At 31.1% G+C, this 27,197-nt stretch overlaps 1 protein-coding gene across 4 annotated transcripts; it reads left to right on the top strand.

Moving 5' to 3' along the window:
- The first annotated feature begins 211 nt into the window (after nucleotides 1-211).
- On the top strand, nucleotides 212-26,922 carry LOC134271603 (ceramide synthase 5-like). 4 transcript variants are annotated; one of them, XM_062753814.1, is made up of 10 exons: nucleotides 212-401; nucleotides 6,988-7,114; nucleotides 7,855-7,961; nucleotides 8,741-8,798; nucleotides 9,038-9,088; nucleotides 9,277-9,369; nucleotides 10,200-10,328; nucleotides 11,572-11,678; nucleotides 15,701-15,854; nucleotides 25,885-26,922. In XM_062753814.1, exons 1-10 carry the CDS (start codon nucleotides 223-225, stop codon nucleotides 25,996-25,998), a joined length of 1,119 nt encoding a protein of 372 aa, XP_062609798.1. In that variant the 5' UTR covers nucleotides 212-222; the 3' UTR covers nucleotides 25,999-26,922. The 4 variants fall into 4 exon arrangements, with proteins under 4 accessions (XP_062609798.1, XP_062609791.1, XP_062609804.1 ...); XM_062753807.1 differs by lacking the exon at nucleotides 15,701-15,854 and adding an exon at nucleotides 19,556-19,715 and having other exon boundaries at nucleotides 25,885-26,918; XM_062753820.1 differs by lacking the exons at nucleotides 15,701-15,854; nucleotides 25,885-26,922 and adding exons at nucleotides 19,556-19,715; nucleotides 22,735-22,872.
- Nucleotides 26,923-27,197: the final 275 nt, after the last annotated feature.

Genomic DNA, 27,197 nt, shown 5'->3' with positions numbered 1-27,197 from the left:
TGAATCATACGTAGAGGCATAAAATGAAAATTGTTGCATGAAAAAATTCAATTTCAAGATTTATTTGAAGACTTTTTGAATTATATTATAAATTAAAGCGTTATCCTTCCTGGCTGAGGATCGTATATCCTAAAACCAACATAGACTGAAAAAAAAATATTTTCCCGGATTTATTTATTCTGTCCTTGTCGGTTTGAAGCTTTATATTAAATCGAAAAGAAAATGGCGTGGAAAACGGTGTACGACACCTTTTGGAGTGAATGGTTTTGGTTGCCAGAAAATGTAACATGGAAACACTTAGAAAACAAAGAAGATGGTTTATATTATCCACAGGCAAAAGATCTCTACATCCCATTTGTTCTTGCAATTGTTGTATTTGCAGTCCGTAAATGTTTTGAAAGGTGAGTCAAAGCATGTGATCGAAGGGTGTGTCCCGAGAGAACTCGAACGGAATATCGTACGATATATATTCATTCACATTTAGTTACGTTAGCTTTAAAAGAATACCCAGATACTGTTTTATATGAAATGCACAAAGAAAATCCTTTGAAGATCGTTGAAATTTGAGCTAGCACTGTATTGAGAAGAGCGATTTAACCGGACCTCGTATGGCGTCCGTTACATTCCGAATAACCTCGTTCACATTACAAACCGGCTTTACAGGCATTTACACGTAGACTCAGTTATTTTATATCATTATAAACATAAACTTCTTAAATATTTTACTCAAGATTGCAGTCATAGATTACATGGAGTTAAATATTCATGTTTTATGTTTCCATTCCACAGTCTTTATCCAAACATCTTTTTAACCACTCTGGTACTTGACATGTTGACAGGGAGGGAAGGGAGTTCCTCATTTTTTCCATGTCCTGCAATCAATTATTGGCCTGTGCACATGGAGAAATAAGGAGCTCCCTTTCCGAACTAAGACACACTCACACATTTCAGAACAGTGGCTCTTTATTTTCAGTATAGGACTAAAATTAAATTTTTTTGAAACGTCTTTACAAACTATTGTTAGTCAATTGCGGCCTCTGAAGCCTCTCATATATGCGTGAGAATGCAAATGAAGAGGTCACCAGCTATTGCAATGGAACAATGGAAAGTATTTTTCAGTTTTAAGATTGCTAGATGTGTTGAGTCTGATTTCAAATTTTACTGCCCTCTGGTCAATGTTTCTAATCTCCAGCTTTGGATCTGATGGGTTTTTTTAAGATTATAAATAATGGTTTCAGAGATTTTACTGTCTTATTCGAAAAAATAAAAATGCAAAATGCCCCCAGTTTTTGCAGAAATACTAGAATAAAACATCAAGTCAGTGCTATTGACGTTGAGTGCTTCATTTACTGACACCATTAATTTTAAAGTCAAGGGGTACAGGATTTTGCAGTGCTGGATTGATTCTGTATCTTCAGATGGCTTCCTGTATGAGTTTGTAGCCTCATTTTCGGACACCTATCCTTCGAAGCGAGAACTTGCACTGGCTGACTGCAGATAAATCTCAAACACGTAGATAATGTAAGCTATGTAAATATAATTTAGAATTTCATTGATATAGGAGATTTTACAGAAGTAAGAATGCCTGTTAAGATTTCCTCCGGGTGGGACCTAGTTTACTTTCTCTAGATACCCTGTTAAAATGTACGTCCTGTATTTATTTCATCAAGGAAGTGTAAGATGATCTTTAGTCATTATATACCAGTCTTATAATAAGGTCCCTATTCTTTGTCAGTAATGAAAACAAGTCAATCTAGGAGACTTATTGAATTAACATAACACCTAATGAGTGACCAATGTCAATAAGCAATGTGGTTGCATGACAATGAATAATTAACAACTGTTATGGAAGCACTTAACAACTTTAGCAGAGCTTTCACTAAAGGGATGGCAGAAGATGAATTTGTCAGTGTTTAATGGTCAGAATTCACTGTTTCAAATTTTGTAAATGGCAATGTATACCATTGGAGATAACTCTTATACATGTACAGTATACTGTACATCGCTACATTTTCGCGACACCTTATTTTCGCGAGATAGTCATTCACTCTTTATTAGTGAGACATAATTTTCACGAATTATGGTTATTCTTCTATATAATCTTAAGGAATACTATTATACGCGAGAATGAAATTTTCGCGAGCACACTGTCTCGCGTAATTACGCGAAAATAAAGTTCTCGTGAATAAAAAGTGATTTACAGTATTCAACCTCTCTACATCCAAATTATAGGAATTTGTTCATGAATAGCTGGCTCTATAGGGTTAAAGACATAATCCCCCTTCCCCCTTTGTTTAAAAATTCTAACATCTTATACATTTATTATGTATGCTTCACAAACTTCATGGTAGTCTTTTGTTCTGTATATAATATAGATGTTTTTGTATACATTGTATGTAATATACTTGTCTTCAGGCAGAAAGATGATACTTGTACATTGTATTTAGACACGTTTCCATTGTTATTGAGAATGCTGTGCTCTGCTTGAAGGTCAAGAGGTCACCTGGACAAGCAGGTTATTATAACATTTATAAACAGGGATTTTAAAAAAAAATTAGACACATGTGGTACTTTTTCTCAGATGGATGTTCTTCATGGAAGCAATTTATTATATATGCTTTAATTTTTCCCCATTGTAAAATTTGGAACATACAATCAAAATTTCAGTCGCATAAAACAGTACCGGGTAATAGCAGATTTTGAAAGGGTTGTATAGAATAATGCTTTAATTCATAATTAATGGGGTAGTGGATATTATTTAATATTTATTGAGAAGTTATATAATTATAATCACTCTTCCATTTCTAGAAAAGGTCACAGTTATATGTATATCAGAGATCAACGTGAGAAATGAAGAGAGAGAAATTTTTAGTTCCTTTATTTATGTTTTTGTCATTGTAAATATCAGCTTAAACATGTTAAAAGTGCACGAAAGCCTCAACTATATAGACTTTTAAATGGTCAATTGAATTTTTGCCATGGGGTTATTGAATAAAAATCTAAATATAGTAATCCTTTATGAGTTTAAATATACGTCAACCAAAAAGTAACAGTGTTTTATACATTTTCCCTATAATCTTTGGAATGATTGTTTTTTAGCCCAATTATTTTGTATTAAGTTTTTCAAAAGATTCACAAAGTTAACATTTTGTAACATGTGCTGTGATATTTTCATTGCATAAAAATCATGTTCAATTGGACTATCATAAATCCAATTATTGATCAACAAATTTCATGGGTACCGGAGAAAAGAACAAATTATAATGTTAATATGGAGCCCTGTAGAAAGAAAAGTCTGCATATATCACTTCTACTTTTAAACATCTCAGAAAATGTATTTTACTACACTTGAACAGAAAGCCCTTGATAAGTATAGACATTCATTGATTTCAAGATTGTCATTCAGCATGTTCATTGAAGAGCTACTAGTAAACAAAACAGGTACTCTGCAATCTTTTTAGGCAAGCTTTAGTTTTAAAAAAAAATCATTATTATTATACGTGACATGCAGGAAATCAAATGTATGGTTATTGCACATAATCAGTGTCATATTAATTATGACTACATAATGTATATATTCAAGACTTAGAAGTCAAATTTGTTTATTGGTGTAGAATTTCATTAAAAAAATTCCATATTTCTTATGTTAAGGGGCTTAAATGAGAGCTTGAAAATTTAAATTTACATATGTTCACTTTAAAGGACACGCATTTACACAATCTTGCATATGCCAGTTTTTGAGAACTAGAGAAACATGAGAAAAGGAAATGTTCAGTTATGTAAGCAAATAGAGACCTTAGTCAATAAACCCATTGAGTTATATCCTGGATATGTAATCTCAATGATTAATTTCTGATGTTTTTCTTAAAGCTATATCTGGCATATCTGAGCTTAATAAAAAAAAAATAAAAATACGAGATTGAATGTCAATTTACATTACATTTGTTATTTAGGTTCAAATTCAAATTTTCACAGATTTTGAACTTAAATATCCCCACGTTTCTATAGTTAAACTGACTTTAAACTGTATCTCATATTAATTCCAAATGGAAATAAATCGGTTATTAACTGTTTTAAATCTGTGATATCTATGAAATGCGATTTATGTAAATTGTGTTATTTACAGAAAAGTCCTATCTTTATATAACATGCATAAAGAAATAAAACAAATAAAAAGATCTTTTTAATTTAAGTTAGTCTGAACTAATCAAAAATACATCATTTATCACTGTAAAGAAATATGAAATCATTTATGTTTGAAATTTAGTTTTTAAATAGGTTACTTGTCAATTTTAGCATGAAAAATATCCATACATATAATTTCATCTTATGTATTTCAACAGAAATCTCAACATTGTTGAAAGAGATGCACTATAGTTCAACAAAATTTGCCCTTGTAACTTGTAAGTTTTGTTTATAGTGTTTATAATGTCAAGTACTATCAGGACTAGGTCGATTACTTTGTGTTCTTAATACAAGAGAAGTATTATGCAATCAAGTGGATTATTTGTGATGTTTTGTCTTAAAACAGGACTTTGGATTATTTTGTTTTGTCAAAAGATTTGTTTTTAAGTATAGAGCTATTATGTAAAAAAATATTCTATCCCTCATCATGCTCCTGCCCCCATATGATATTTTATTACTAATGAAATAAGCATTGTTTTATATGTATAAGCATGATAAGAATTAATAAATGGCATATATCAAAATAAAATTCATTCAATGATCATGATGATGATATTCTTGGTCCATGTAATCTAATTAAAGTCTTTGATGCTTTAGCGATCTATTTGGAGCGGATCAAAAATCTAATTTTAATTAGATTATATTTGATCTGTAGGAATATTTTTATCTGTAATCATGGTAATTAAAACCTCCTATAATGGTTTTGGGATGGCAGGGTATAATCCTACGGTGATGTTACTGATGTACGTAATTAAAACATTTATACTATAAAAAGATTTTAGTTTTTGCTCAGAAGTACATATACATTAAGTGGTTTAGCAGTAGAACAATGTCAACACTGTGCACATTCATAAAAGTTCTCAAAATCTTAATATGATACTTTTTTTTATCTGTAATATATCTGGAAATTCAGGTCTGAATTATAACTATAAAAGACTTGTTGTTAAAACTAGAATTGGGATAAGGATAAATAGTGAGCTATAGGAATGGCTTCTTTAAAATATTCAGTGCTCTTGTTTGTACTAAACATTATGTTTAGAATCCAAAAAGGAACTCGATCACTTTACCAAAGCAAACTTTTATTTTTTCAATAAAGAACATGTATCAACAATTCAGAGTCGTTTTTTAAAGGTACGTATTACAAGTAGATCTTTGTTAAAAGTGCAGTTACCAAGAAACTTGAAGTTCACTTATTCTTTGAATTGCGTCCTTTTTGTTTGGAGTTTGTTTCTATTTAGTCTGCTTGAATTTAAAAAAAAAATGAGGATTGGTTGAATGTTATAACCCTTGTAGCAGATTTGGATTTCATGTAAAATCTGAAACATTTGAGAATATGCATCCTAGCTGATCAGATCAAAACGGTTAATAGCACGTACAATATAAAAAAAACTTTAGCGCGTGACTAATAAATGTATAGATCAATGGGTCAGACATATACAGTCTGTGTAGTATTTGATACTGTCTCTGTTAAATGTAAAACAATTCCAGTACTTATCAAATTTAAGATCAATTTTGTTCAATATAGAATGAAAATTATTTAAAAAGAAATAATCAGGTCAGATTAAAAGAGTGATTGTGAAGGAAAATTAAAATGAAGGCTAATGATATGCAGAGAGGTCTCTCTCATAGTACCCTTAACTTGTTGACTGTCTCAATATACTGAATGTTTTCATTGCAACTTATTGTCTGTCGTGATATGGCATTTCACCTAGAGAAAAAAATACATAAGGACTTTGATATTAGAAGAGCCATTAATGTATATAAAAAATTTTATAGAAGACCTTTGGGCTCTGAAGTACAAATGTAAATGTGAAGTCGATAGTCTCTGCAGTCACATGTTTTCTGTACATAGTACATTACACTGTTACAGTAAAGGACTGGGATTTAATGCTTTGACCGTGATTAACAGGTTAAGAAGGGTCATTAAGCCAAGGGACAGACTTTGTGTTTTGTTCACCCTGTGTGGAGATGTACAGACAATATCACAATGATAAACAGTAACTGTCATCATGATCATATCAGATAATCAAGATAGAGTAGTTCACGTTTGTACTGTACTGATAAGTGATAAAGAGATCTACTCTAGTTGCTTAATTTTTATTATATCTTTTTTCTTTGAAAAAAATGTATAATGTAGACATGGTAGATTGTATGTCATTTGCCAACTGAAAAATGTTTAAAAAACAGTGTATGGTTATGAAATTTTTGTGAGATGGGATTGAAGTGGAGTTGGGGGAGGGTATCAGCAGGGTGAGGTATCCAAATATGTAAATGTCCAAAGTGTATTCCTGCCCTATCAAGTCAACAGAGCTTTCTACTATGGCAGAAATTTCATATTTGTCCAGAAGTTTGCTTTCAAAATACAGATTAATACTCATTACTGATATACTTCTAGGAATTGTAAATTTCCTCAATGTTGTTAAAATGCTTGAGTTATAGCAAAGCAGATACTGATGGATTTGCACAAACAGCTCAAAAATTGCCAGATATAATATATTGCGCAATTTTTTGACAAGATTGCTTGGAGATAAAATAAAAAAAAAATCAAAAAAAAAAAATCATTCATATCATAAACTAATATACAGAGCAATAAAAAGTCATATTAAATGTCAAAGATGAGATTATTGACGAAGTGTTAGGCCTAATTTAATTACAAAAATTGTATACTGGTACATATACTGAACACTTCAGACATGCTAGAAAGACAATAATATCTCTAATTAAAGTTAGTAATATATATTATTACAGGTGTGTGATCTCTTTTGATGGCATGCAATGATGTTTTCCTTTATATTTTTTCAGCCTTATAGCTAGACCAGTAGGATTATATTTTGGTATTAAGGATGGCCGACCAAAGATTGTTACACCTATTAGTGCCTTGGAGAATTCATACCAAGTAAAGAAATTTCCATCAGAAGAAACGATAAAGGTACTTCACACTTATTATTCGTGTAAAACTCAAAATGGGGTCAAAATTGAGCTTCTAGACTAAGTGACAAATTGTCAAAATTGAGCTTGCAGTAGAACATTGATATTTTGGAAATATGAAGTATTAACAGAAAGTTATAAGCAAAATGATTAAAAGAGCTAGAGCCATAAAAAATTCTAGCTTCTCATCCAGTTTTATTATACGCTTAGCCGGGCCAGTCAATGTTGTTTGTCTCATGGTACAGATATTTCTGTTAAGTAGTCAATCGGTGCAAATTCATCTATTGTGCCCAAATAGTGTGTTAACTAATAGGTCAACCTGTGTGGGACAGATTGTCACTGCGTAAATGTGTCGAGGTGTCGTCAGGCCAATATGTCTTAACTTTGACCACTACAAGGCTTAAAAAGTTACCTTAACTCTGTGGATGTTGGGGGGGGGGGGGGGGCAAAGTTTATGGATCTCACAGGTCTGCTCCCTCATCCTCGAATTTACATCCCCATAAACCATTATTTTGTCAATATATTTATTCATTAAATCTTCTGTATGAATGAGTTAACAACAGAATTACTTCACCATGAACCAATCAAGTTTAACGTGCCCAAGAACATTGACCCTCTGTGAATTAAAACAATTCCATGGACAGTTGTCCTCATTCTACATGTTCTGTCACAACCAATTCCAAATTTTTGATTTTAACACATAATAAAAACCAGTTCTCATTTGAATTAATTTAATTACAGGTTTTAGAAAAACAGACAGACATGACAGAGCGTCAGATACAGAGGTGGTTCAGGATGAGAAGAAATCAGGAACGTCCAAGTCAAATGAAGCGCTTCACGGAGGCTTCGTAAGTGTCCAGTCTGTTATATAGAGAAACCTCTGTGATTGTTTGATGATGGCCCAAGATCTGACAGGGCATGTTTATAACATGTCCAAGACTAAGATCCTAGCCATATAAAGCTTTTCCAGTAAACTTTTTTTTTGAATGAGACTTCATACTTTAGCTAGTTGAAGTTCAAAGAAAATGGCTTCATGCTACATTCTTGTATTCATTAAGTTATAATACAGTACCACAAGCTGACTTTGTTAAATGTCTTTCAAAATCAACACTGATCATAGTTTTTAACTATGTTGCAATATAGAGGCTTCAGGTTTCCTATCAAGACCAGATTGTTCCCCAAGGTAACTTTGTACTGTGCCACCATAGGAGGCAATTGGTTTTCAAAAAAGGAAATTTTTCTGTTTCTGTCAATATATTCTTGAAATATTACTTCAGGTAAAGTCCGCCACCCTTGAGGGTGAATTGTTTTCAAAAGAGAAAACATTTTGTGTTTCTGTTAATTAGCATATTTTTGAAATATACTTCAGATAAAGTCTATGTTTATGTTTAATTTGAGAGCTTGCTAAGTGAGCCTGCGTACATTTTGAAAATTTATAATACATAATATTTGATATTTCACTAAAAAGAAAAAAAAAATTCTGCCCAAGTCATTTGATAACAACATATATATATTTGAAGAAACATTTTTTTTATACATATGTCATTTGTATTGTACAAAGATTATAACATTGACTCTTTTTGTGTGATAGCTATAATGACAACTTCTCTCTTTTTTTTTTTTGTAGATGGAGATTTTTCTTTTATTTTAGTATATTTGTATATGGAGTAGCTGTCTTATGGGATGTAAGTTTTCTATTCAATACTTTAAACAAAGAAAACATTTCACAAATTTAAGATTCAAATACTTCTAAATCAATAAATGGGAGTGGAATTAGAGCTAGGCTTTAAAGGCAATGAAATAGTAATTATAAAAAAAGACAAGGAAATAAAAAGAACACTGTGAAACATGATATAGATGAATAGTTTATTTTGTGAAAAGTACATTAATTGTGATGTAAAATAAAGAAATTATCTTTTTACAGAAACCTTGGTTCGCTGACTCCATGAAATGCTGGGTAGGGTATCCACAACATGTAAGTTTCTTCTTACTCCTTTACACATGTAATGTTTAGTTGAATATTTTGGCTGATTCACGTAATGAACACTGCTTAAAAAGCAAGAAAGAGAAATTGAATTTAGAAAAATAAATATCTAATATTGAACTTAATGAGAAGATTTCCTTGCATTATAAATCTTTATAAATGGTGAAATTGTTTTCCAGCATTTGTCCTCGGGTGTTTTCTGGTATTACATGATAGAGATTTCTTTTTACTGGTCGCTTATGTTTTCACAATTTATGGATGTTAAAAGAAAGGTAAGTTTCTGTTTCTTGATTTTAATTCTAATAAACAATAAAAAATATAGAGACAAATTTTTGCTGCCCCAAAAGGTGCAACAAAGAAAAGTCATTTTAAGGGTCTGATTCCAATGATCACACTATAGTGCAGGGTTATCCCTTGTCCAAAATATCTTAAGTTTTCCAGGCTTTTTAACGATTTTGATATTTTACGTGCCAGGAAATGGCTGTTCTTATGTTTTCCTGGCACGTATAATATCAAAATTGTGAAAAAGCCTGGAAAACATCAGATATTTAGGATTAGGTTATCCCTAAGAATTGAGATAAAAAGGGACATTTAAAAAGTAAGAATGGATCTTGGGTCCACCTTAATGGTTAAATACCAAAATAACGGAGGTGGGAAAATTTCCTGGCCCCCTGGTCTGAGAGAGAAACCTGATGGTGACAATAACTTTTAATGATTATGCTCTGCCCCTTTCATCACTAGACCACTCCTTTAGGGGCCCCTATATATATACTTCACTTGAAAATAGTAGGGCCCCTTTCTTCCATTAATGTAAAATTAAATATTTATGTAGGGATTTTATAATTTATTTAATTCCATGGAAGAACATGATAAGTAGCTTGAACTTATTTCATTATGGACATGAATTTCTTCACACCACACACAGAAAACATTGAAAATAAACCCTTTGGATAATGATTTTACAGTATTTGGTATCATGTCAGCAAAATACATGTCTAAATGTTAAATATTCCCCTGTATACAGTATTTCTAAATTTAATTATGTGCTTGGTAATTCATTTAGCAGTTTATAGTGGATTTTCATCGAGATTTTCTGTTTTAGGATTTCTGGGAGATGTTTACGCACCATTGTGCCACGATAAGCCTCCTGACATTTTCCTGGTGTGGAAACTTTGTACGAGTAGGAACGCTCGTGTTATGTATACACGACGCTGTGGACTATTGGTTGGAGGTCAGACATTTTAATTATTTCTCAGGCATAAGCCAAATTTTATCATGGATATATATACCGTAAAAGTGGCAATTTAAATGAGACACAAATATATCCATTTCTTAAAAATTAGTATTTTATTTTTTGCGAGAAGTAATTTTAACGATTTTTAAAATGCTCACTAAAGAAGGTTTTACAAATAAAGCAATTAATTTCAAGGAATATTCAATTTTAGCAATTTCAGCACCCTCACCATCGTCTCAAGCCATGGTCCGGAGTCCGCATATATAGCACTCTCCTACCCGTGGCTGCTTGATCACAAAAAGCGTCGTAATCTTGAATATTTACGCCTTTCTATTGTGACGTCATATTCAGTCAGTGGCAAGTTTTGTTTCCATCGCAATCGAAATCAACAACTGACGTCAACAGTATACAATAAATATTTCCTATACTGCGATTGGATATTGAAAGATCGCGATAAAGTTCATCATCTGACTATGCTTTACTTGCATTGGTCAATATTTTAATGAGCTATGAAGAATTCTCTCCTTGTTCAACCACAGCCAGAATGGGAGAGGAGCATACATTTTGGCTGTGGTTTGCGACGATGCACCCTCGCTAATAATGCCAAAATTAAATCCTCGCTAAAATTTCCATTTATAGGGGTATCAATGCTTATGAACTTAATTTTTTTGTACTTCATGTCTACAGGAATATATCGGTTTTATCAATCTTGTACATGGAAAGGGGGAGTGGTCTTTAACTGGATTAATGTTTCTTTAGGCAGTCAGTAACAAAACTGATAAGTGATTTATTTTCTCAATGATCATAGTATGCGAGAGACATAAGCACAAGACAGGCCAGTAGAAATAAGTGTTAGGGAAGGGTGGGGGGCAAAAAAATTGACAAGTAAGAATAAATTAATTGCCAAAAATTGGGAGAGGGTCAAGCAAGAAAAAAAAAACTTCCAAAACTCAGGAGAGGGTTTAGAAAAAAAAAAAGAGAAGACATTTTCTCTGTAAACATGCTTGATCACATATTGAGATACACTTCAATTTTATTAAAAAAAGTTAGTGATAGTTTTGTTGAGAAACTCTTATGTACCGGTAGAATCATAAAATGATTTCAGAGTATGAAATAGTTAGGAGTAATGGACAGTCACTTTGAAATAACCTAATAAGTGATTATGCATGTACTAAAAAGAATAATAGTGAATTTTGATTTTTAATTATTTAGACAAATGCCTTGATATCTATTTCTTCAGGCTGCCAAAATGGCGAAATATATCAAAGCCCAGAGGCTGTGTGATGTACTGTTTGCTGTATTTGGCGTGGTTTGGTTCATCACCAGACTAGTTCTCTATCCCACCAAGTAAGTACCAAAGTCAGCTGAAATACACACATTCTTGTCAGTATAACAAAATACATGTATTGTATGAGAAATTCTGGTAAAAGTTGAATACGAAATCGGTCTGTTTCATGATTACTGCGACGCTGCTCTTTCGCAGGACGCAGTGATATATTTTGAGGAAATATCATTGTTTAAAAGTATTGTATTTAATATTTGTTAAACATCTGTCAAATAAAGCTTTCCCAAAAATTATTTAATTGCCCTGCAAAAAAGCAGTTTCGCAGTAATTGTAAAAGGCCAGATTATGATTTTTATTTAAAAAATATAATGATGAAAAATTTCTATTGTGAAAAATTAAAGAAAAGTATTGTCTTGCATCATCGTCATACTTATTATATATGAACATTACACAAACTGACTTAAAATAAGACTACACATTCTTCTCAGAATATCAGATCACTTTTCATTTCAATCATACAGAGTGCATTTTTCATGTATAAAAGAAGTCTACAACTCTGATATTAGCAATATTTCTTCTCTTCTTTCAAAATCTACTTAAAGCAACTTTAAAAAAAAAGTTTGCAACTTTAGAAAAAGTTGAATTGTAAATTTTTCCAAACTCTGTTCGATTCTGCAATATATACACCCTTATGAAGGCACACTGTCACTTTTGTGTTTTTTCTTCTGTATACTGGTAATGGAATTACCGTATAGCGGGTTTTCTTGGCGGGTGTAAAATTTGGCGTTTTACCTGCTCAAAGGTATGGCAATAATTTTGGCGTAATTTATTTTAACGGACACGGTGATTCAGCTCTTAATAGATAAACACTAAGAAGAGTATTGACTATTTTAGCAATTAAAATTTTAGCGGGCTACCATCAAAACGCTAAAATAATCCAGATTTAGCACCCCGCTAAAATAACCCGCTATACAGTATAATATCTGGTACTTTTTTAAATTTAACAATGTAGGTCATCCTTACAGCTGAATGTTATGCAAGATTCCTGGAAGTTAAATGTAACATATTACATGTACTGTGTTATGTGGTCAAATCAATCTAATCTAGAGCACCTTGTAATTAATTTTTTCAAGAAATGTGATGAAGGAGGAAGGCATTTTTTAAAACTTTTTTATTGCCCCCAAAACAAAATGAGGCAGCTTTTTACAATGTACAAAACCTCAAAAAATGATGAGGGAGGTGATTTGTTGTTTTTATTTTATTGATTTAGCAATAAAAAGGGTCAATGAGGCACCCTTGGAAGAGATGAGGGAGGGCCTGAGAACCAGGAAATTAATTTTTTATGGCCTAATATACACAAATGTGCTTGTCTGATGTAAAAAAAAATTATCAACTTTGATTATAAAATTAATTAGTATATGACTATGTGAATACCATGTTATGGTATTTCTAACTCAATATATTTAAACATACTGTATTATATATTCAAGGAAAAATATATTGCTTTTTAATAAATATAACCTTTTCATCTAATATTTAAAATATCATTACATATACCAAGATAGATTTTAAGAATAGTTTCACCCATCTTACCTTTCTCCTTGTTAAGAAAATTGCATGGCCCTCGTAATCTCATATGAGTTGATTTTTGATCATTAATTTGTTGGTTGTTGACTTGCTGATATTTCATGGAGGTAATAATTACATAACTGTATGTCATGTTGAATACATATTTATGTTTGTTCAGATTTATGGGTTTGGAATCACCCATTAGTTATTAGCAGAGGGCTTCCAAATTTAAAACTGACTACTTCTGCAATTCTTAAAATTGTCTTCTCTCCTTCTGGGAAATATTAGTGCAACTTTATGTTGAGCAAGGGTGCTTTGTCCAAAAATGGCCGCTGAGTCAGGTTCTGGTGTTAAGATGGGGTTCTGTTGATTATACTGTAAAAAACGTTATATTTTCGAAATCTTTTACAAGTTGTATTATACTTGTGTGACCATTAAGGCACCATGAAAGGGCCCTGTACCAAAGACCTTGTACAAAACGGATCAATGTAATTGTAGACTTGAGCCCAGAGCATTTCATGAAAAGTGATGGATAAATAATGCTTATAGATATTTATCAATGGATTTTATATGCATGAGCTTATTCTTAATGCAGGTTGTTGCAGTTGATAAGACACAGTATGTAATTTGTTTAAATAATTAATATATAACAAGTATAAAGATACAAAGACTCAGTATATTCTTTCCCATCTCCAGTGATGGACATTGTACCTTTACCTACATAAATTTCTGAAGAATTTTATGTGTTGGCAAAGACTTGAATGAATTATTTGTGTTATACCTTAAAAAAATGTTTCCTCTCAAAATTTATGCTGAAAATTTCAATATTTAATATTTAGACTATTTTACTGATCTCATTGGTCATAAAAATTGATATTGGATAGCTGAGTGATACATTGGATCTTTTTGATGACATATTGGACCACTATGACATTTTTGTGTCACAGTGTCGATGGTTTATGCTATATCTTAACAATCATGTCAAACATGGTAGCCAGCACAAGTCTAGATATATCAAAATTCAAAGGAAGAAAGTATAATAAAACTTTTATTGACTTTGGATTTAGCAAAAGATTTTTTTTAAAGGCATTGAATGAAACTGTTTGCCTTCAGCTTAATGGCCTCAGGCAAACAGTTTGGTTCTTAGTTCCAACAAGACGTGTTGCCTTCCAACTCTGTGAATAAATATAAAATGTTGTTTTTTGTTGTTGATTGTGCAGGTGTAAGTTTAAAGTTGTAAGTGATATGTTAACATTGTAAAGTATGCATTTTTTTCACCCCCCCCCCCCTTCTTTCTCTCAAACACATAGAAGTTGTTTTCAACAGCACAATTTATAATGTAATATTGTACATTAACAAAGCTATAGTGTTTTGTTCAAAAATTTTCGAAAGCCTATATGTTGTCTACATACAAATCATTTGATTTTATTTCACAAATTTTTAGACAGAATGATGGATGTATATTTAAACAGAAAGATTTCAAATGTCAAAGTACATAAATATATCATAATGAAAATTTTATGAGAAATTCTCTTCAAGTTATTCTTAAGCAAAAATATTTCAGTGGCTAGGCCAATTTTGACAAAGCAAATACATGTCTATTCCATTGGCTATGTCATTATATTTCATCAAAAATTTTTAAGTGGGGAAAAACTCATTAAGTTAATAGCCTATTTAGCTAAGGCTAATGATTGAAAAACATTTTCAGTACTTCCATAGGGAATACTGATAAAGAAAAGAGAAACTTGATTGTTTGTAGAGTAGAACAGAAATATTTGTAGTTAGCATGACAGTGTGCCTTGTTTTTTGCTTTTTATACTCTCATTTTTTATAATTTGACTTTCGTATAAAATAATGTTGCTTCCATAACTATTCAAGCGTAACTTAAGCCTTTGTTAGCCTCCTTTTTTTTACCCAAAGTTTAGCTTTTGTTTCAATTTTGCATGATTGTGTGTCAACAAGCACACCAATTTCTCTCAAGGCATGATGTCGTATGTGGATGAGAAGGAATGGGGTATGAATTAAAAGTGGATGGGGAAAGAAGAAAAAATTGAACTCCAAGTTCTGGGCAGAAATTCTTCCTTGGAACATGAAAAGAACATGTAGTCCAGGAAATACCTGGGAATTTAAAGATCTGAAATAGTTTTTAAAAATGCACTGCAACCAGAAACTATCAGGAAGATTTGTTTTAAAATTGAGTTTGGTACTTGGGCATTAAGTTATTTCACAAGTATTTTTATGTTTCTTTTGGGAAGCAAAAATAAAGTTGTTAAATGAGAAAGACTTGCAATTTTAACTTCAGCCTTTGGACTATTTATGAACATTTATGTGCTGCAAAATGCCATATCATTTACTGCTTTTCTGTCAATAAAATTAAAATTTTCCCTCTAGCTATAGGTTCAAAGTGTTTAGATCAACTTGATGATGAGAATGAAGTTTTGTAAGCATTAAAAAAAAGGTGATAAAAATGAGTCGGTGCCATGTTTTAATCGGAACATTTTATGTCCTATTTCAGAATCGTATATAGCACCCTTTTCTATGCCCACCCTATAGTTGGTTGGGGCCCGGCATACTTTCTCTATAATGGCCTTCTGATAAGTCTACAAATTTTACACCTTTGTTGGACGTATATGATTGGGCGAATTTTTTGGATGCAAATCACGTCAAAGGTAAAACCAAACACTTTGTTCTCCGCATGTCGACCTTGAAATCGGCTATTGACCTCACTTATCTAAGATTTTAAAATGACACAGGACGTCAGCGTTAAATTTAAAAAAAAAAAAATGAGCGTAAATTTGAGGCTTATTTCTTCTGATTGTTTGTGTAAACAAAAAAATTTTATTTTCATGTTTGGAATCTTGCATTTTTGTATGTAAACATGTGCAATTTTTAGGTTTTGTTGTTGTATTTTTTCGTAGTACATACTCAAGAGTGCTTTACTGTGTAAATTTGTTGTCTTCCTGTGTGGTTTAAAATCTTAGGCTTGCTGCCTGCTGCTGATTTTGTGGAGGGAATTATAACCTCTCCGATCAGTACCAAATACGACGTACATGTCTTTTAATATGGTGCTTTTCCTCCCCCCACGGTTCGCACATTTACAAATAACGCTAGACAAGGAATATGAATATATCCAGGTTCTTGTAATATTGTCACTTCTTCAGCCAATTAAACGCTTTGCACAACAACATGGTGGATTGTCCTGATGTATGTAGTTTAGAGTATAGTTACAAAAGATATGGAAAGATGTGTTGTTTTGATCACAAAAAGTTAAAAATTTTGATTAAAGATAAATCTGTAGGGAAAACATCTTATGAAGTAAATGGATTTCAGCAAGTTTTTAATTGAAAATATGTTTCTGCACATCTCCAATTTTTGCATGCATTCAGCTTATTAATATTTTCCTTTTTTTATTATCTTTTTCATTTTTTATTTTACAAAATAAAATTATGCAAAAAAAAAAATTGAATCAGATTTAAGTTATGGAAAAGCACCACTATATTACCTGTAATAGTTACTGGAAAACCATAAACATGTATGCTATTAGATCTATATCAAAGGTAGATGTATCAAAAACAGTCATGCATGTTGTTAAAAGCCTGTTGGTGATAGGGAAAGCTTGCAAGGGTATTTATAACTGTACAGGGGATGTATTTGCATGAATATGAATAGGACCTGTCCATATACAATACATAACCTATCTAATTGTCATCGTACATACTTTTTAGGATATCCATTTTTGTCAAAATTGGTGTTGAGATTTTTGTCAAGGGTAGAGGTTGCCCAATCGTTTTGAGGATTCCTGGTTTATTTTTAGATGGGAATTAAGACAAAAAACTGAATTATTATTTTGTCATTTTCTACTTTTCAGGAAGCACACAGATATTTGTTATTAAAGGTCCTTTTATAAAATGTTCCTTTTTTGTAGAAGTTTCTTTGTCTTTCTTGTAAGATATTGAATATGTTCTTTCTAAAAAATAACATGTTTTTTTTATTGAGCTTTCCAAGAGGTCATTTACATATTCAAATATTTACTTTATTTACCATGCAATTTCTTTTTTTATTATCTTTAAGTTAATGAAATTTTAAATCCTTTTACAAAATTTTCTTTGTTTTTTGTTATTTGTTTTTCTTATTCTATTCTAATTTTATTTATTTTTTTTTTTACATCCTACTTTTAAAAATTACATTTGAACAAGAAGTAACAAAAATCAGTCAAAAGAAGGATGATTTTAATGGCATATGTTTTTTTTTTAATGTCATTTTGATAAGAATATCAGTATCAGTAATATTGAGAAATTAAAAAATCTCTAATCTTGACATCACTGGTTGCAAAGATATCAGCTGGATACAACAACATACTTGTTAAAAGCCTGGGACATAAAGTTAATATCGTATTAAGCAGTATATCTGATTACATAAATATTGTTTAAGCAGTATATCTGATGATACAGTATCCAGATTAGATGAGTTGCACTGTATTTCATGTATTGATCATAAGAAAAATTGAATTACATTCTAACAAATGTATTGTTTTAACATTTTTTTAGGGTCCATTTAGAGTTTCAGAACAATAAAGTAGTTATGTTGTTTCTTGCAGTATGCAAATTTATGGCAGCTTAACTGGAATGGTTTTGTGTTCTCATGTTGTAATGTCTTGAATGAGTGACAGTGTGCCAACCCTAATAAGTTTTTTTTGGGGGGGGGGTGATCACAGATTTAAAAATAAATGAATATTTATATATTTTTTTTTTTTTACAAGGAATGCTATCTTCTGTTGATAGTGGACCAACTTAGATTTAATTTTAATTTTTAAAAGTTTATGTAGAACTCTGATGGTTTGAAATTAAAAAAAAAATTGATTTCATGAAAACTGTGAAATCTGCTATTTATTCATCATCATCATTCATTTTCATCATTGTTAGCTCTGTAGAATTTTTACCTGTATCATACTATTGGTTATGTCCTTGTAGCAATGCACTTGCATTTTTAGCTCACCTCAACGAAGTTGGGGGGAGCTTATGTGATACCCTCGGCGTCGGCGTCCCAGGTTAAGGTTAAGTTTTTTGGGGCAGTTTTCTTTTTAAGTACTTCTATGTCCTATATTGATTAGACATGCATGGAAGATGCTTCTAGTGTCTTTCATTGTACCAGTCCAAGATTCAGATGCTGCAGTTTAAACAAAGAAATGACCAGATTAATGTTTTTGGAGCAGGTTAACATTTTTGGTGCAGTTTTTGGTGCAGATTTCATTTCCAAGTAACTATAAGCCCTATGTCGACCAAACTTGCATGGATGATACATCTAAGGATGCATACTACCGGGCTTGCTTCGGATGCTGAATCTGACCTACATTTTCCGGTTGAGTGAACAGGTTAAAGTTTTTGGTGCAGGTTTTATTTCCAATTAACTTTAAGTCTTATGTTGACCAAACTTGCATGGATGATACATCTAAGGATGCATACTACCAGGCTTGCTTCGGATGCTGAATCTGACCTACTTTTTCCGGTTGAGTGAACAGGTTAAAGTTTTTGGTGCAGGTTTCATTTCCAAGTAACTATAAGTCCTATGTTGTCCAAACTTGCATGGATGAGACATCTAAAGATGCATACTACCAGGCTTGCTTCGGATGCTGAATCTGACCTCCTTTTTGTGGATGAGTGAATATTGTTAGTTTTTGATGCATGTTTCATTTCCAATTAACTATGAGCCCTATAGTGAGCAAACTTGCATGGACGATACATCTTAGGATGCACACTAATGGACTTGCTTCGGATGCTGAATTCGACATACATTTTTCAGATAAAAGACCAGGTAAAAGTTATGGTTGCAGGTCTATTTCCAAAAAAATATAAGGCTTATGTAACATTGTATAAACCAAACTTGCACAAATGTTGCATCAAGAGATAAAAACTCTCAAACTTGCTTCAGATGCTGGATTTTGATTACATTTTCATGAAGAAGTACTAGATTAAATTTTTTATGTAGGTCTATTTCAAAGTATCAGATCAAAATTGCTTAAATATTTTCATTTTTGGAATGTACACTTTTTGTTGGTTAATTGTGTGACTTTGCCTTACTTAAAGACAACATTCGTTGAGGTGAGCTCTGTAATCTCTGATTACCTATGTTTTACTAGCAAATTTCACACACAGATGCACAATATATGTCTCATTAAAAAGAATACAGGATCCATGGAAGGAAGACAAATACCACAAATAATATATTCACCCCTTCAGACACCCCAATACGTCATCCATATACACACAGTCATCACACTTTTCAACCATAATTTCTTCTTTGACTGCCAGCACTGCCAAGGCAATACAGGCTTTTATTAATCATGTGGTCTGTTCCCCGCGCTTTCTTCTAGGGTCATGTGGTCCACGTATTATGAATGCAAGCAGGTGGTCGGAGGTTTTCCGAGCCTTTACCTCTTTAACGGCGTATTAGTGATACTACTGGTTCTGCATGCATACTGGTTTTCTTTAATCGTGACTGTCGCCTACACGGTATTGTCCAAGCAAGGGGAGGTAAGTCATCTGACAAAGCAAGCAAGCTTTTATTCTTATCTGTGTGTTTTACGAATTTGCTCCTGTCATGTGCTACTGCATTTACGATACAAGTGAGTCGCCATGCCTACATCATGCTGTACTGTTTAGAAATGGCATAGGTGAGACATATACTAATCATTACATAATAGTTTTTTTGAAAGTTACTGATAGTTTTTTAAAGCAGCAATGTAAAGCAAAAATAAATGAAAGGATCACTTCATTATAAATAGGAATTTGACCTATAGGACCGGGCTTGGTTTTTTTCTCTACAAAAACCTTTTCGATTTCCGTTCTGATTAATGGCATTAGGCTGAATACATATAACAACTTGTTTTTCCTAAATCTTTTTTCAGCAAGTAGAGGTATTTCTATTGATTTCCTGACTTTGTTATCTCAAATGTAATAATTGATATTTGTCATAACTTTTCAATAAGCATAATGGTAATGTTTACTGCCTCTGAAATTCTATTCTTAATGTTTAGGCAATTTTATCCATGAATGTAGTAAAAATTCCATTAATGTATGCAAATTATATAGGCCTAAATCAAATCTAAATCAGTTACTGATATGTATGTAGCCAAAATCAATGTTATTAAATCCTAAGGAATATATACAATTGACATTCATCGCAGCTCAATGCTGCCAAATGTACCTGTATTAAGTAACACAGAGTGAGTTATTCTTGTCCGCGGAGAAAGTGTGCTTATACTGAGGTTTGTTCCGCCTGACTGACAACTGTACATTGGATTTTCACAATTTGATATCTCTTTCGTGTTTCTTATATCAAGAATGGGCATGCATAAAGGATATACAATTGAAGGAAAATACACAAGGCTATAAAAAATATAAAATTGGCTTTGAAAAGGCGAAAATTTAAAAGTGTGGTACCAGGTGGATTCGAACCCCCGACTTTAAAATATTAGTATGCACACTGTGATAGTCAGCATATATATCAACTGAGCTAGTCTGACTATACCATTTACCAGTATAAATTTGAAGTAGATTATCAAAATCAGGTTTCCTTATTTTTTGTAGGTTTTTTGTGAATTTCGACCCTAGGGCAGGGGTGCCCCTAAAAAAAATCCTATCTTAAATTAATCCTTACATCCAAACCTATCAAAATATCACAATTTTATTTAGGGGCAGGCCTGCATTGAAGGACTTCTAGGCCAAAATTCATGCAAAAAATCAACACTTTTTCGGACAAAATGGTGTTTAGGCCAACTTTGGAGGTGTATTGTAAAGTTATAAATAATAAATTTTAGGTATAAAATACAAATTTGAAAAATTTAGACATATATACGGTAGAAAACAATAAATAAAGATTAATTATTCCGGGAAATTGTTCTCTCCTATAGGTCAATTCTTTTGTCAAAGCGAATACATCCTTTTCATAAATGAAAACCATCCCTTTTATTTTTTCCAAAGATTTTGATTTTTTCTTGTTTGAGATAGCAACATTTCAGAAAGTAATTTTTTATCTGATATGCATTTTCTGTAAACAAAACAGTATTGCTTTAAATGAATGAAGTATGTACTAGACCTTATTATTTTATGTACATGTTGATAGTTTTATTGGCATATTTCACTGAAAGTTTTGATCTGAAAGAGAGAAAAAAAAATCAGATATATAGGAATTGTTTATCATGCTTTACCATTGCTACAACAATTGTATGTGTTTCATGCTCATAATTATAAAGTTTCTGGACACTTCCTACACACAAAACCTTTTCTCAACTGTTAATTAAGCTTAAAACTTGCATGCTGAACATGTTCAATGCTTATCATTTATTTATATATTTATATATATATATATATACTTCAGAGCTCGGAAAAGAAAATTGTGTTTAAAATATTCTGCAATGTCCGAATATATCCTGAAAACAAATGTAATCTGAATTCTTTAATATATATATAAGTTTTGTTTGCAAATTTGGTTAACTGGTACAGTGTATAGGTTTTAGGCAGAACTATTGAAAAAAAAGTTGTTGCCTATGATAAATGGTTTACATTATATAAATAATATCAATGGTTGGTATGTAGGAGGTGTCCATATTGATGTAATCTTTGTTTTTATCTAAATCAGCTCTGTTAGTGGTGATGGTGTCTTATTAAATATCCACATTCTATAGTCTGTCTCCTACTGGACTTTTTTAGTCCAGGACCTTAAAATTTTTGAAATTCAATATTCTTATAATTTATATTTTATTCCTTATATTCATACCCAACTTATTGAGTTGAGATATAATAAGGTTCCTTGTATTCAGGAAATAAACTTTAAACAAACAGTTTATGTAGACCCTTCATTTTTGCCAAAAAATCACCATTTTTTGTGTAAGTGTGCTTGCGCAGACTCCTTTTTGGATTTTTTTTTTTCAATCTAAATTTCATACTTTCGGAAATGCTGGGGTTTTTTTTGGAGTTTATCTAGAATGATAAACATTCAGGCTTTACAATATATGAAGTCTAAAATTTCGACAGGTATAGAATTTCTGACAGACTATAGATTGTGTGTTAAATAGGTATCTTTGCCTTGGGATCTTTTTAGGTACATGTATTAATATGTTCTCAGTAGAACATACTTTTTAATTAAAAAATCCTATGAAGGTTGATAAATTTTTATAAGATGCTTATGTCTAACTGAATTGTACAAGTTAAAATATAGATAGAAATTAATTAAATGCATTCGAAATAAAATTGTTCATTTGCTGTATAAAATTTGGACAGTTGAAATTTGCTTTTAATAGAAAAGGTTAGACATTGAAAGACATTTTTGGAACTTCTTGAAATGAAAAATAATTTTATAAATATTCAAATTTAATATTATAATTACTGGGAAAAAAATGGGCATTATCATTACATTTTTTCATTCACTTAAATTTTCCATTTTTCCTTTGCCTGTGTTACATTGTATCCTACATTTATGATCATATTGCTTTTTCTGACATAGATTTAAATTTGTTTTTCTTCATATGGTATATTTTATTTTATGTTTTAGGGACAGGTATGTAAAGAAACTATCGCGTTTTCTACCGCTTTCTCTTTCATGGTTGTTTTTTTTTTTTTTTTTAAGTAGAATTAGATGCTGCACTTGTTTATTTATTGCAAAAGTGGCCTTTTCTGATTTCTATTCCTAGAAAATTAAACATTTGGATATTTAAATTCTGTTCTTGTGTATCCATGATTGAGGAAACGGTTATCTTTCTCTTGATATCCCCCTTGAAAGAAAAATCCTTCTACTTTTATAATAACTTTCAATTTTTTTTTTGACACACTCTGAAATATAGCGTGCATCACCTTATAATATTCATGAAAGGAACCTTTTAAAATCTTTGATAGGGTAAATTTGCATATTTAAAAGATCTTTATTTATGGTCAAGGAGAAATTCAGGGTAATTTGACATTTCTGCTTTTAAAAAAAATGGAATTTAGAAAATAATTTTTTTTCTTCATTCTCATTTCCTCATATATAAAATAATTCTCTGAGAAATGTACACTGTATATACCACCTTGTATTAACAGAAGCATGTAAAAAGCTTTTCTTTAAATAATAATTTTCCTTATTCATTTTTTTGCAAGAAATCCATTTCTGTTGCCTATAAATATTTCCTAAACTTAATGATTTGGGATAGAGCAGGCACATTCATTTTTGTTCTGTTTATATATGTTTAGTATTGTTTTAAAAAAAAAATAAAAAATATGACATACAGCAGTTTTCAATTTTTTAATGTAATAATTATTTCTGGAAAAGATTTGTATTATCTTGCTTATTTTACTTATCAATTAGCAAGGAATTTCATAACAATTTAGTGAGATAAAAAAAAGGAAAAGTTTGATGTCAAATTTTAGATTCATGAATTTTCTGAATAGGAAAATAAATTCAAAAATTCTTAAAATTAAAAAAAAATAGGGTAATGGGATTTGATTATTTGCAACAGCATATTAAGATTTCATGACAGACACTTTCTGTGTGTGGTGGGAATTGTGTATATAAATCGGTGTATTTATCTGGTATATTTCTCATCACTCATACAGTATTAATACAATATATAACTTGATCAGAGAGATATGGTTAAAAAAAATTTCGTGATTCATTTTTATTATTCGATCTTAATGAGAGTTAAATGAGAAATGCATATAACTTTTGTAATACAAACAAAATTGTCAACAGGTGAATAAAAAAGAGGTATGTATTTTGACAGATATTAAGCATACGATCAATCGCACAGTACTTACCTCTCACCAGTTCTCAGAAACGTCAAGCCATGAACAAAATGGGTAGAAAGGGGAGGGGTCATTTTCCATAAAAAGCTTTCCTAATTCATCTTAAAGAGCTTAGTCATCTTATTAGAAATTTTAAGAAACAAACTGGAGTTAGCTAGTAAAAGCCAAGCAATTAAAATTGGTACCAGGTACTGTCTAGTGATTTCTTTGTTTCTATTATCTATCTAATATGGGGTTTTGAATATCAATAGAAATGTGTTCATTAAAAGTGGATTATTTGTAAGAACTCCATTATAAAGAAATCTCTGTTAATAAGGATTTTTTTTAACAAATCCTGTTCAATCTTTTGATTATGCTACTTTTAAGGATATAAAAATTCTCAATTATACAAATTAAAGTAGAATTTGAGGTCCTGGTAGCTGCAAGATATGACCTTGCAACAGTTTTATTATATGTTGGGCTCCTGGCTGTGTTACTAAAAAGTAGGTTATTATGACCTACTTTGTGAATTGCTCATTTTTTTGAGTGAAAGCGAGAGGACATTAAATTTCATTCATCTGTCGATCAGTTTGTCAGTCTGTCACAAAATTTTAAACCTTGATCCTAACTCTTCAATGAGAAGAGAAGGGGCTTTCATATTTCATATGTACATTACCTGTGACAAGACCTTTCCAAATATACCATGATTTTTTCCACCTTGGAAGTTTGACCTTAATTCAATTTTTTTTTTTTTTTTTTTTTTTTACATTACTCTAAATTTCATGGTCATGACTTTTGAAAGAGAAAGGATAGGGCTTTTCATCTTACACATGTTTATGACCTTTGACAAGTCCTTTCTAAATATTCTATGAATTTTGAGCCCATGACCTAGACCTTGAAGTTTGACCTACCTTTCAAAAATAATTATGTTTATTTAGAACTTTTGATTAAGAAGAGATAGAGCTTTCATATTTGACATTTGGCATTACTTGTGACAAGAAGTTTCTGATCATGCTTTGATTTTAGACCCCTTGACTTTCATGTTTGACTTAATTTTCACAAATTTTAAATTTAGGTGATTACTTTTGAATGACATATGATAGAACACATTGGAATAACATATGATAGGGTGTTCATATTTGACACAATATGCCATAAATAATTGCATCCCATCCACTAAGACACCAAAAGCAGGGGACTACAATTCTTTGAATTTGCTTGATAATTTTTTTGCAGACAAGATGGATCCTCTTATTTGTTAATAACTGCAGAAGCTTTACATGTAAAAAAATAAAGAGTACATCATATCTGAATTTAGCAAAACATCATTCATCAAATTTTTGCATAATCAAAGATAAGTTTTTTTCTCATATAAAAGTGTGAGCTTACAAGATAACAATAGCATCTACACAAAACCTGTGACTCCTTTATTTTTTCTGTCCTTTTTTGCATACTAGAAACTTAATGTTTGCACTCAAAATTATTTTTAACATTGTCATAACATATGTCCAGGTGATTTGTACTTATATCCAAGGAAATGTCTACAAGATTTCATTCCTGAAAAGAAACTGCTTCCTTTTTTATTTCAGTTTGTGCCTTCTGTCATTCTGTTCAGGAAACTTTTTTTTTGCAGCAATGTAATTTAGTTGTTAGCCATTGGTTCTTTATTATTATTTGCATAAAGTGAAAAACTATTATATATTGATGATCATGTTTATATTTATGATAAGTAGAGATGTTGAAATTATTATTAACGGTATCTTATATTTCTGGTAAATTGAAATCAACTTAGTTTTTTGGGGGTCAGTCTTCATGAATTTGACCACTACATGTAATTAAATAAGTCCACTTTGCAATTTTTCATTTAGGTTAAAAAGACCATATGTTTTTTAACCTATTTAAAATTGTGCATTTTTTTAACCGCCAAAATTACTTTCCATTTCAGGAAGTTACAGATATTCGTAGTTCAGATGAAGAAGAAATCAGTGAGGAAGATACGTCAAATGGTTCTGGTGATCATAAACAGACCAATCATTTCAGTAACAATGTAACGCAGTGAAAATAATTGTATTGTAGTCCTCAACAAAACCAATGATATCATCAGGGAAGTGCAGTCAAAGATGAGACATGTTTCATTTTGTGTTTTATATGCATGTGTTTCTTTGTTGACCTTAAAAGTTGTCAGTCTTCGTTTATCAGTGGAAAATGAGATACTTAAATGAATATATATATATATATATATATCTATCTAAAATTTCAAACATTACCTATATTTCATTAATCTATGAATGTATCATTTCCTTATGTTCTAACATTGCTTTCTTACACATACCTTCCCTGATGATATTAAATACAAGAGATTCGAGATAAAATGTATCATTTTCTCTCAGAAAACGTTTTCATTTTTATCTTTTCAATCATTCAGAGTTCAATCCCGTATTTTAAAAGTTTTTCCCGTATTTTAAAAGTTTTTATTAATTTATTGATTGTGCATACTAACGAATAGAGTAATGTTTTGCTGAAATAAGGTGTTTGCGTGAAAATTATTTTCTTAATAGATACGTACATGAATGCATTTTCTGTAAAACTCTGAGGTGAGAAAAGGTTTTACCAAGTAGGATTTTTTACAATCAATAATGTAGAATGTTTTCTTAAAAACAATGCGAAAGCCATAGTGAAACAAAGGTGAACAAATAATTTCTATTTTGCATCTTTGCCATGAAATGTATATATAACTTCTTATCTCTGGTTAATTTAAGTCATTTGCAAAATCTGAAAGAACACACGATGCCATTAGTTTGAATGCATGTAGTTTGCAGTATGAAAATTTTGAATTTGATTTCTATAGTCTGTCGTTAATTTTAATTTTAATTATCATTAGCCATTCAAACAAATTATATTCAAGATTAGAGTACATGTATTTTAAGTAAAAATGGAGTTTTTGATGTAAATGATTCTAATCTCAAATTTTCATAATTTTCTATTTTTTGTACAAGAGAGACGTATGATTTTGTTACACTTTCTATATACTCTTAAAAAATATCATTGTTTTCGTATTTTCATAGTGAATTTGTCTCTGCATTAGCAAATGATTTTTATTAAATACTTGTACATTTGAAAACTATAATTCTCTGGCATTAGTATGAAATATATAATAACGAGAGCTTATGTCCTAAAAAGGTTTGTAGATCCGGTCTAAGGATCTTGTGTGTGGTTTTAGAAGTTCAAAATGAATAAGCTTGTTTAATTGAGCAATGG

The sequence above is a fragment of the Saccostrea cucullata genome, unplaced genomic scaffold (genome assembly GCF_032062105.1).
Source record: "Saccostrea cucullata isolate Sc308-1 unplaced genomic scaffold, CSIRO_AGI_Scuc_v1 ctg2189, whole genome shotgun sequence".
Taxonomy (NCBI): domain Eukaryota; kingdom Metazoa; phylum Mollusca; class Bivalvia; order Ostreida; family Ostreidae; genus Saccostrea; species Saccostrea cuccullata.
This window is presented reverse-complemented; position numbering and strand designations above follow the sequence as displayed.

What these genes read in the sequence shown, in the direction of transcription:
- LOC134271603 (XM_062753807.1), top strand. Translation starts at nt 223, where the DNA reads ATGGCGTGGAAAACGGTGTACGACACCTTTTGGAGTGAATGGTTTTGG. An exon ending in CATCAGAAGAAACGATAAAG is followed by an intron (nt 7,115 to 7,854) that starts GTACTTCACACT and finishes ATTTAATTACAG; the next exon opens with GTTTTAGAAAAACAGACAGA. An exon ending in TATTGTCCAAGCAAGGGGAG is followed by an intron (nt 19,716 to 25,884) that starts GTAAGTCATCTG and finishes TTTCCATTTCAG; the next exon opens with GAAGTTACAGATATTCGTAG.